Source organism: Natrix helvetica, assembly GCF_964273705.1.
Source record: "Natrix helvetica genome assembly, chromosome: 3".
Taxonomy (NCBI): Eukaryota; Metazoa; Chordata; class Lepidosauria; order Squamata; family Natricidae; genus Natrix; species Natrix helvetica.
Window position 1 is genome coordinate 107,757,742 of NC_138549.1, and position 12,613 is coordinate 107,770,354.

The 12,613-nt window shown below is 38.0% G+C and overlaps 1 protein-coding gene across 1 annotated transcript in view; it reads left to right on the forward strand.

The window, feature by feature from the left end:
• Window positions 1-12,613, forward strand: part of C8B (complement C8 beta chain) — a 42,720-nt gene that overhangs the window by 9,046 nt on the left and 21,061 nt on the right. The window contains exons 3-4 of the mRNA XM_081946492.1: window positions 1,035-1,170; window positions 12,416-12,557. Of these exons, the coding sequence (XP_081802618.1) occupies window positions 1,035-1,170; window positions 12,416-12,557 (278 nt within the window). The remainder of the gene's footprint in view (window positions 1-1,034; window positions 1,171-12,415; window positions 12,558-12,613) is intronic.

The window sequence follows — 12,613 nt, forward strand, 5'->3', positions numbered from 1 at the left end:
AAATCTAACTGCTGGTCACAGCATTTTTGTAGCTGGAAGCAAAATATAATCGGCTTCTAACATTTTCATCACTTTGTTACTGGACAAAGATGCTATCCAAAATAGCAATAGCATGTAGACTTACATACCACTTCACAGTGCTTTACAGCCCTCTCTAAGCGGTTTACAGAATCAGCCTATTGTCCTCAACAATCTTGGTCCTCATTTTAGCGATCTCGGAAGGATGCAAGGTTAAATCAACCTTGAGCCAGTGAGAATTGAATTGCTAAATTGCAGGCATCCAGCAGTCAGCAGAGGTAGCCTGCAGTACTGCATTCTAACCACTGTGCCCCCACGGCTTTAACTGCCAGTTTATGATGCAAGTGCATACTCTTGCATAATATATTCCTCTTGTTTTCTGATTTTTTGCATTTTTTACTTTTGGAATAGATTATGCACCTAAAGTATGTATAAATATGTAGTACTTTCTTGCTGTGTTTCAAAATTCAAGGGTTCTTTCCTAGACAACCATCTACTATACTTAGAAATCACTTTAGCAGAATAAGGTGCTTGGTGTATCTTATATTTAGCTAGCTATGAGCTAAGGCACAGAAGTTGAAAGCTAAATTTCCTCTCACACACAGAGACGCATACATTAAACACCAGCATTTCCAAGATCATGGGTAGACCAAAAAAATACGTGGGATTTTTAATTCACTATGGATTTAATTCACTTTTTAGGATGAAGTAATCAAGGATTCCATTCCCATCTAAGATGTAACTCGCTAAGCTTACACCTTTTCTCAAAATACCCTTCACTTTATATGCGTAGACAAGTAATTTTATATTAATTCAGAATTATTAGTAAACCATTTTATATTACATTTAGAAAACTGAAATCAAATTGCATCTTGTATATCAGAGTGAAAAGAGAGAGCTCCGTTACAATTCCAGTGTCCATGTTGATGTTCCAACTAGCAAAGATCTACACCCATCTGTGATACTTGGCTTTTAATTTAGGAGGGCTGGAATTCATAATATCTATTCTACTACAGTACAGATTTGCCCATGTGGAACAGCCTTCTCAGTTCGGCGGTGACCCGTGTGATTACACTGACAATGAAAGCGAAGACTGTGTTATAAACAGACCTTGCAGTAAAGCTCGGTGTGAAGGCTTTCTCTGTGCCACAGGTGAGAGAATTGGAGGGAGCAGCGCTCCTTAATTAAAAAAAACCAACGGTTAATTGCATATCTGTTGAGTTAAATTTCCCTCAAATATATTGAATGGAATATGGAAGCTTGGTTTTTTTTTTTAAATTACCTTGTATGTCACAAATAAATGTTGATCTTGTTTGCTTGACAGACATTTTATAAAGACATGACAACAGAATCTGTAACAGGAATGGATCACAGAGGCAGATAAATAGATAAATAGACCAATAGATAAATAGCCAAAAGAGGCCGTATTTATGGAACCATACCTGCTATCTAGCCATTCAGTTATTTTGTAAAGGACTATGCCTGTTATTAATTCCCCTCCCACGTTCTCTTGTAAAGCCACAATTAAATGAGGAAAAGGATCACATAATTTCTGTCACATCCCTGATGAACATTTTAGGTTAAATTAAATCAAATTTGATTGTACATTAACATTTTCAAACAGCCTACATGACAGGATTTTGAAGGCTTAATTTCTGATCTGATGGATTATAAAATGCAGCAGGAAAAAGCAGAAAACTGCCTTCCCAAGTGATTGCCGACCAGCTATACACTGCTAATTAGAAGCAAAACGAAAACTTTTTTTTAAAAAAGGAGTGCCCTAAGTACAATCATCAGCATTACTTGCGTATTAATTTTCTCTGAACCACCTTGTGTCATCAACCTTCACTGCAAAACGACAGGGTGGATTTATAAAGCCCATTACTGTGGAGCTTTCTCTGGCTTTGTCACTTTAAAAATTTAACATTCTGCTTTTCCTCAAGAGTGCAGAAATAGCAACTTTCTAAGAGTTTACTGAAAAAGCTTCAGTCTGGAATTTGCTGTGGCTGACAAAGGAATGCATGAAATGTTAAGTTGTTAAGGTCTGTGAAAAGATTACAAGGTGTACATGAGTTTTGTCACATGATCTACTTCAATGGCTCAAGCAAGGATAATAATGAAGCAGAGGTATGGATTATGTAGGGCTAAATCAGATTGGCCTGAAAGATCTGCAAACATGGAAAAGGAGATGGGCTTCAAAAATTTTAGCAAGGGGTTCTCTGCCCGATTGCTGGGTGGGCATGGCCTAGTTGGCCTCTTGCACCATGGTGCACGGCATTTTTGCCCTCCTGGGCTCTGGAGGCTTTCCTCGAGCCTCTGGGAGGGCAAAAATGGCCTCCCTAGGCTCCAGAGGCCCTCTTCCCAAACTTCCAGTAGGCCTGTTTTTCGCCCTCCCGAGTTTCCATGCATGCCCTATACTTACTTGCATCCAAAACCGGCCTTATGGGGACTCCTCGGAGAGGAAGGGAAGAGTGGGCTGGGCCAGCCAGGAATGGGATTTGGGGGTTCCCCAAACTTCACAGAATCGTAGCTAGAGGTTTTCCCGAACCTCTGCGAACCCCCAGCAGCCCACCCCTGAAAAGGAACATATACAGCAGATGTTAAATTGGACGGCAAAAATGTAAAATGAATGTCAGAAAGAAAGTTTTGAGAATTAAGGTATCAAAGAACACCATGCAAATTTGGCAGTGGCCTGAGGTGCTTCCTCTGCTTTTAAATGTTTTTTTTTTAATTTTTGTTTGTACTAGTTTTTCATCCTGCTTTAATTCTAATTGTGTCTTTTAATATGGTTTTATTGTTTTTATCAGTAAACTGCCTAAAGTCACTTAGTGAGATGAGCAGTGCTTAAATTTGATAAATAAATAAAATATTTACAAAGATAGTTTCTCCAAAATTCACAGTTAGATAATATATTTATTAGTCCCCATACATATGTTACCAAAAACCATGGAAACATTTGAGTTATTTAGGCTCATCATCAGGAAAAGTGTTATTTATTCCAGCTCATCATCAGGCAAAGTATGGGGAGAAAACTCTAAAATACAGGCCAGAAGTATCAATCAGGAAATCTGTAATTTCAAAACAGTTTTCATATAAACATTGGAGACTGACTGCATTAGTTACTGTAGACGGTTATTGTTGTCAAGTTATATCTAATGTTCAGAAATGAAGAAAACATTTGCTTATATCAGGTTTGGAACTAGAAAGTCAATTGTATTTTTTTTTGGGGGGGGGTAATTTTTTTTTTAAAAAAATCATTTCATAACATATAATCACATGTATACTATTACATAGCCAGCATCATTTTGTATTATTAAATGTTTACATCAATTCATCTTACCAAGTCCCAAAACACAATTATTAGCTCTTCTGCTCTCCATACACCATATTTGTCCTTATCCATCACTTTCTTCTCCCTCTCTCTCCTCCCCCGCCCTACCTCCTTTCTTCCCTATGTCATCCTTCTCTACTCTACTTCTCCTTCCTCTCTCCTTCTCCTCTCCCCCCTTTCCACTCCTCATTTCTCTCTTCCTCTTGCCCTCTCTCCTATTCCTCTCTTCTTCCCTTGCCTCTCTCCTTTTCTTCCCACTTTTCATCTCATTTACTAGGTGTATTTCAGCTTCTGAGCAAGCTCCATTTTATGTTGATGGTTTTTATAGTTCCTTTTCGATATACATATTTAATTTTAACATCTTTTCTTAAAAGAACAAAATAGAACAAAAATGTATACAGATATAGTCATTCTGTTTTTAACCCACCCACCCACAGCCTAATTTTGGTCGAGATGTAGACCTGGTTACAATTTTCAACTATTCTCATCATTATCTTTATAAAATTATACATCCTTACATTTGTGATTCTTTCTTTAAATCTCAGTAATTTCCCATTGTAGATATGTTCCACGTTCCCTCTCCATTTTCCACATCTTGGATTAAATTACCCTTAATTTGACTATAAATGACAAATCACAATGTTCATTACAATTCCCTTAATCTATTATGTAAAATAACAAGTAGTAAACATCTCACTTTATTCATCATCTTAAAAGTTCTATATATAGCGATATTTCATATATTTTAACCCATGTTTAGCTATCCTTCTGTTGTCATTTTCAGTCAATTCACAACTCAGTTTAATTATCATGTATAAAAGTGAAACATAAACCTCTGCTTTACAAGCTCCCCATATCAGTTTCATATTTATCCATATTCCATATATTTTGGGCTTTTTTAGTTATTTTTTCATTATTATGTTCAGCCAGTTTACAACTCTATTTTATTGTCATATTTAGGAATAAAACCCTTATCTTGCTTTATATTTTCCCAAATCTAGCTATCTGATCTTTTTCTAGTAAGTCTTTTATGTATATATATTAAAAGTTTTTTTATTTTAAATTTTCAAAACAAACACAACACAAAGAATCCCCTTTCTTTACATACTGTAGAAAGTGTATCAGTTGGTTACAAAAAGCTTTCATGCATCTCTTCCACTGTCACAAATTTGTATTAACTCAAGTATTTTAAATCAGATATTTTTATACATGTTACCATCATCATACCTCTATTTTCATTTGACTATAATTGTTTAAACATCCTTCATCATAAAATGTATCAAGATTTAAAACCTGACCACATACTGGCGTTTCATTTGTTATTTCTAATATTCTTCAATAACACTATATCCTCATGGCCTATTCTGACTAAACATCAATAATATTTAGTAACAAAAATTTCTAATCCTCCTTTCCAAATCACTATTTACAATTTACATCCAATTTCCTTATGTTGTATCCATACATATATACATTGTTATCATTATCCCTCCTTCATTTAACTCTATCCATTATCATAGCATTCCCCTCCCCCAATAAGCAAAACTTAGCTAAATTCAACTTAGTTCTTTTTTATTAACCTTTATATATAACCAAATAATTTCTAATCTTCCTTTCATAGGTGCCATTCAATATTCATATCTAATTACTACTTGTCATACCAAAACATATGTATACATTATTATAATTATCAGTTGTTTATTTAACCATATCTATTGTCACTAAATTTCGCTAAATTTAACTAGTTTTAGATTATACACTTTCATCTATCAACCTGTATCTTTCCAGTAGCAAAACAATCTCATGTCTTCTGCCATTTGTGGTATCAGTCCTCTAATCATCTCCTTAATCAAATTTGCATGGACTCCTCTTTGCAACTCATTGCTTATTAAGTCTCTCATGCAATTTCAATTCCCTTCTTCTGTTTCCTTGATCAGTTTATCTTTAATTGTCAATGGTGTTATCAATGATGTTGCTAATAAAATGTCTCTCTTTAAATCAGCGGTTCTCAAATAGTGGGGCGCGCCCCCCTGGGAGGGCGCGAGGCTCCGTAAAGGGGGGCGCGAAGGCTCCCTTTCCATCTGGGTGCAACGGCGGCGGCGGCGTGGGCGAGGCATAATATATCCCGCCTGGAAGTGGCAGCACTTCGCACTGTGGATTTTCATTGGAACCGCGGGCTGGAGCTGTTCAAGAAGCCTGCTCGGGCGGGGGTGGGAGGGAGGGAAGCATGGCTGTCCCAGGCTTCCCTCCCTTCCCCCCCCCCACCCAGCCCAAGCAGACTTTTTGCACAGCTCCAGCCCGCGGCTCTGATGAGTCTCTGAGCAGTCCCCAGCGCTGCCACTTCAAGCCGGGATATATTCTGCCATGCCCTCGGCGGCGTCTTTATGCAGGTAGCTCGCCTCCCCCCCAGCAGCTCCACCGCCAGCATTCCGTCTGGAAGCGGAAGCGCAACAGCCGCTGTTGGGGAAGGGACAAAGGGGCGGCGGTCGCCCGATCTTGCCACCCCCACCCCTTCGCCCCTGGTAACAGCGACTGTTGTGCTGCTGCTTCCAGCTGGGATGCTGGAGGAGCTGCTGGCAGGGAGGGAGGGAAGAAGGGGAGGAGGGAGTAAGGATAGACAAGTAAGAGGGAAAGAGGAAAGAAGGCAAGCAGGCAGGAAGGAGGCAGAAGGAAGGAGGGAAGAATGGAACTGGAAGGGAGGCAGGGAAGGAGGGAGGGAGAAAGGAAGAATAGGAGGATAGGGAAAGAGGAAAGAAGGCAGGCAGGCAGGGGGAAAGAGGAAGGAGGGAACTGGAAGGGAGGCAGGAAGGAAGGGAAGGAGGAAGGGAGGGTGGAAGGAAGGATAGACAAGTAAGAGGGAAAGAGGAAAGAAGGCAAGCAGGCAGGAAGGAGGCAGAAGGAAGGAGGGAAGAATGGAACTGGAAGGGAGGCAGGGAAGGAGGGAGAGAGAAAGGAAGGATAGGAGGATAGGGAAAGAGGAAAGAAGGCAGGCAGGCAGAAGGGAGGGAGGTGCAAGGAAGGAAGGAAGCATAGATAAGCAGGAGGGAAAGAAGGCAGGCAGGCAGGGGGAAAGAGGAAGGAGGGAACTGGAAGGGAGGCAGGAAGGAAGGGAAGGAGGAAGGGAGGGTGGAAGGAAGGATAGACAAGTAAGAGGGAAAGAGGAAAGAAAGCATGTGACTACAGTGGGAGAGGAGGAAAGACCGGTGTGCTATGTTATGCAGAGGTGTACTTATAACAATTTTATAGACAAATTATACTATTTACAGTCGCGCGGGGGGGGGGCGCGAAATGTTTTCTTCTTCCTAGGGGGGGCATGACAGAAAATAATTGAGAAGCACTGCTTTAAATCCATAAATTCTTTTGTTTTTTCTTCTTCTGTATCTTGCCATCTGGGGTAGAGTTCCATTTAATTCCTCTTTCCATATTCCACTCTTTCCATTTCCAGACACAAACCAATCACCATAGATATCAGCGGATTTGATTTCTTTGTGGTCATTTTTCTCTTCGGTTTTTAGGACTCTAACCTCCACTTTTTCCACTTGATAAATATCTCCAACTTCTTCGTCATATTTTACTGTTAGATGCTCTAGATTTTCCAACTTCTTCTCCATCCTCTCAAATGTGTTTGATAATTTCAGAAATTTCAAACATTATCTTTTGCAAACTTAAAGCTTCTTTCTGCTGTTGAAGTTGTGCCATAATTTCCAGCTGACAAATACTGCTGCTCTGGCTTGAAGGATTTTTACGAGGTTAAATATAAATTCACAGTAAAATCTTCTTTTCCCTTTCTCTGGTTAAAGATATAGTTCAAAAGGAACCTGTGTAAACAATTTGTTCTTTGGTTATTATCTTTCTCTATAAACAAAGTGTGAGACTTTGAATTGCCAAGCCAGACTGTTCAGTGAAAGTGCTTTGTTCCCAATACACAAGTCTCCAGCATCCGAGCAGCAGCACTAACTTTCCCCCTGTTGTTAGAATTCTCTTTGTTTCCTTCTTTTCTTTTCTATATTCCAAGTTAAAAAAATAAAAATCAAATTCTTGAGTAAAATAGAGGAGAAAAAGAGGAAAACACATGTAGTAATGAGGAAGGAGAATTTTAGTCCATAGGTTGCAAAAATAATAATAAAAAAGGATAGAAGAAGAAAACTTAATCTATTCCTTTTAAAAACTTGCATAATTCCATCCATAAAAATAGCATTTAAGAGCAAGATAACACACTGACCAAAACCATTCAAATCTTAATTCCGCCGCTTATTTCTTCTGTTCTCAGATTTAAATTAATTTTAAGTTTTTTGTAGGCAGTCTCTTTTAAAATGGTAAAAATTCCTCACCAGCTGTATACACTTTCTCTTTCTGTTTCCTTCCATTCGGAGCCGTCCCAACTTCATCAGCCTAGGGACTGTGCTTTTATCGCCAGCTAGAAGAACTTCTCCTGGGTTGATCAGGGACTTTGCAATGTCCCTGAAATCAACAGGACATATTCTTCCCGTTCGCTGTCTCTGCGGGATGGTTTAGGTCTGATTGGACCACCCAGCGATAAAAGTTTTGGCAACGATCTTAGAGCATTGAGATAGCATGTCCGTCTCGTAGCGACGTTGGCTCCTCCTCCCCTTTTCCTAGTAAGTCTTTTGTCCCACTTCTCTGTTCCTGTCTTCTCCCTTTTCTATGTTTTAACAATTGTATTTTGTGATTTAAAAATCTACTAGCAAATGGACCAAAGATAATCAACTGGATTATATTTCTGTAGATCTAGGAGTTAGGCATAGATACTTCAAATGCAAGCATTTTTAAACAGTGGCCCTTTTCTGTTATAATATTGAAATACAGTGTCATACTTCATACCAGCATAATCATAATTCAGGACAGATGAAAAACCACAATGTGTTTCTTTAACACATTACATAGTTAATCTATCATCTGCACCTCTACGACTGTCTGGTTTGGTTCTGCAACCCAACAAGACAGACACAATCTTCAGAGGATAAATAGAATTGCAGAAAAACAATTACTACCAACCTGCCTTCCATTGAGGATCTGTACACTGCATGAGTCAAAAAGAGGGTCGTGAAAATATATACAGGCCCCTCACATCATGGACATAAATTGTTTCAACTCCTACCCTCAAAACGATGCTATAGAGGACTGCACACCAGAACAACTAGGCACAAGAACAGTTTTTTCCTGAATGCCATCGCTGTCCTAAACAAATAATTCCCTCAACACTGTCAAACTATTTACTAAGTCTTCATTGCTATTACTATTAAACTTCTCATCGTTTCTATCACCCAGCTCCTGCCACTTATGATTGTATTACTGTAACTTTATTGCTTGTATCCTTATGATTTATATTGATATTGTTTGCTAGTATGATTTGATTGCTTATTTGTACCCGATGACTATCATTAAGTGTTGTACCTTATGATTCTTAACAAATGTATCTTTTATTTTATGTATACTAAGAGCATATGCACCAAAGACAAAATCCTTGTATGTTCAATCACACTTAGCCAATAAAGAATTCTATTCTATTCTATTCTATTCTATTCTATTCTATTCTATTCTATAGGCTCTGGTGCTCCAGTGACCAAGTTATAAGTGTTGTCAACTTTGGCTATCTTGAAGGATAGTTCTGATCATTCTTGGTGATTGTGTTTTAGCTCCAGAACTGGACGTACTTTTGCTCACAGTAGAGATGACAAGAAAGAAGATAGTAGGAGGGTTAGCTCTGGCAAAAGCAGAAGCAAATGACTTGAGATTAGGCTAGTCCATTATAATAAAAATGCCCAGATGGCAACTGCCCTCCCATTCTTTGCAACACTGAAGTACAGAAACATCTTTTCAAATAAAGACATCAGTATTCAGAACATTTTTGGCCAATGCAGATTCCCATGTACCAGTAAACACTCAATTTAATTGATTATTTGGTGAAGGTGGGTCCATTAAAACTAAAAGTCTGTTATTTATACTTGTTTATTTATTAAACCAAATTACATAACCTTCCATCTCACAAAAAAGCAATTTACATAACCTTCCATCTCACAAAAAGCAACTCTGCGCAGTGCTAAAAACGGAATGGGATTTTTTGAAGCCTGTAAATATGAATATGTCAGGAAAAAAAAGATTGTAGCTATGGACCAGGATGGGGCTCAAACGATTCTGCCAACTGAGATATGACGTATTGATGTGCCAAGGCCAGAACAATGAGGTCATGTAGATGATCTGAATCAGCACCTGTGAAGACAACAGCCAGAACAAACTAAAAGGCTTTCAGAGGCAAGCAGCACACTAAACAATGATTGAGAATCTCCATCAACACTAGACAACTACACTCTTTTTATAGGTCCAGCAAATTTTGTCCATTAAATGCAGAGTCTTCAGTCCATGTTGTGGGCAAGTTCTTTTTTTTAATAAAAAGTTTTTTATTGTTTTCATATTCATAAAAAATAACCACATGTATACTGTTACATAACCAACATTATTTTATGTTATTAAATATTTACATCAATTCATCTTACCATCAACCCCCAAAAACGATTATTGGCTCTTCTGCTCTCCATATTTGTACCCTATCCATCACTTTCTTCTTCCTCTGTCCTCCTCCTCCCTACCTCCTTTCTTCCCCCTGTCATCCTTCTCTTCTCTACTTCCCCTTCCTCTCTCCTTCTCCTCTCTCTCTTTCCACTCCTTCTTTCTCTCCTCTTCCCCCCCCTGCCCTCTCTCCTAACCCTTTCTTCTCCCTCTACCTCTCTCCTCTCTTCCACACTCTTCATCTCATTTACTTGGTGTATTTCAGCCTCCGAGCAAGCTCTATTTTATGTTGATGGTATTTATAATTCCATTTCAATAAACATCTTTAATTTTAACATATATCCTCCTTCTTCTTTTGTTTTTGAAAGAGAAAAAAACTGTACATGTATAGCAATTATATTTTAAGCCCCCCCCCCCAAACTTATTTTTGACCGGAATGTGGACCTGATTACAATTCCCAGCTATTCTCATCATAATATTGTATAGTTATACATCATAACACGCCCTACATTTTTAGTTCTGTCTTTATAATTTCAATAATTTTCCATTATAAGCATATTTCATGTTCCCCCTCCATTTTTCCATATCTTAACTTAGCTTACATTTAATTGTCTTTAAATAACATCCTTGCTGTTCAATGTTCATTACAATTCCATTGATCTGCTATGTAAAATAACAAGCAATATACACCTTACTTTGTTCATCTTCTTAAGAATTCTATATGCATCCGTATTTCATATATTCTAACCTATATTTAATTGTCTTTCCATTATCATATTCAATAGCAACTCAGTTTAATTATCATGTAGTGGAGTAAATCACATATCTCAACTTTATATTCTCCACATAATAATTTCTAAATATCTGATTTTTTCCTAGTAAATCTTTTGTCCCTATTCTCTATTCCTGTCTCTTCCCTTTTCTTTGTTGGGACATGTCCACCTTTTTCAATTTTCCCCAAACGACTGTCAAACCCAGTAAAATCTTTTGTCTGCTTTTTATTTCCCTTTGTTGTGACATATCCCCCCTCTTCAGTTTTCCCTATGCCACTGTCAAACCCAGTGAAAACTTTTGTCTGCTTTTTATTTTCAACTGTTTCTACCATTTCATTACTCCACCCCCTCTTCTTCCTTCCTTTCCTGCTTCTCAGATTCTAACTTCAAAATTCTATTTAAACTTAATTTTAATGAATTATGCATATTTTTATAATTTCAAGTAATTCTTCAAATTCTCACCTTTCCATAATGTCCAGTTCCAAAATTACAGTTAGTTGTACAGTTCATTATAATTTAAGTTCAAGTTTTCCAAGGTTCAACTTATTTCGCAATTCTGATCCAACTTAAATTCTGATTCAGCTAAAATGGAGAGGAAGAGAAGGAGGAGACATCTTAATCATTTCACTTTCTTTGCTCCTTGTTCCCTCTGGCAAATAGCTCCATATTTTTAGCTCAATGGTTTCCAGCAATACAGCTTGATATTTTTAAATCCAGTTTTAAATCCAGACTAGTGCTTTTTCTTGATTTTTTTTCCTTGTTACATTCCACCTCTCATTGATTAGAGTTGCTTAAAATAATAATTAGAACAAACTCGAACAAAGCAAGTCTCCTTGGTATGTTTTTAAGTTTTGTTTCTCCTTGCCGCCTGCTTTTTCCAAATTCTGATTTATGTCAGTTAATTAAATCTTCTTGCCAAGTTTTCACATTCCATTCATTGCTCAGACAAGATTGGATTATAGATTAAAGACATAATCTTTTCAAATCCAAATTCAAGGTTTGTGTTTCAATGGGTTAATCAATTCTCTATTTCCTCTTTTCTGTCTCCAAGTTGTTTAAAACAAGCAGTTCTTTTTGGGCTTAATAATTTAACCCCCCCCCCTTTCTTTCTTTCTTTCTTTCTGCCAAAATCCCAATTTATCCATCAATATTATTTATACTCACAAGTTCTTTGCCTTTTCCAGATTCTGATTTATGTCAGTTGATTAATTAAATCTTCCTATCAGGTTTCACATTCCTTTCCTGTACTGGTCCTGCTCAAAAGCTTTTGCCTGAAGTCTGCAACTTAGTGCAGCCATGTTGCCATGTTGCCTCCCCTGAAAGCTAATCTCCGACCTACGAGGAACCTGTTGCATTCCTCTGGGTCTAATGAGATGCAGTTCCTTCTTCCCTCACCACCCCTCCCCCGGTGAAGTTCTGATCCAAAAAGGATCTCGGCATTGGTTGGTCCGACAGAATTTACGTGAGGCACTTCAGAGACCACATTTTTCTGTCTGTCTCACTGAGGTACTTCCAATCCTCCCGCTGGTCTTTTTTAATGCAACGTAATCTGCTTCTAACCATAAAAATGATTCTGAAAGCAATGCTTAAAAAATGTGTGCCTTCCTAAAGAATACTAAGCCAATTAAGCATAGGGAGATAAACAAAAGTTTTCAATGGAACCAAACGACTGTGGGATCTGCATGCATTAAAGGCATAGGAATTGCATTTATTAGCTTGCAAAGTCTGTCCAAGGAATGATAAACAAGTTTATTCTATGTTTTAGGCCGCTGCATCAATCTTAGGCTGCTTTGCAATGGAGATGATGACTGTGGAGATCAATCAGATGAAGCTGATTGTAAGAAGGTATATCAGAGGTGCAATCAGGTCTTGGAACAGTTTTGGGGAATACAGATGCTGTCAAGTGGGTAAGTGCAGAATTAACCCCAAATAACTGATTACTAGGATTGTGTTAGAGAAGACT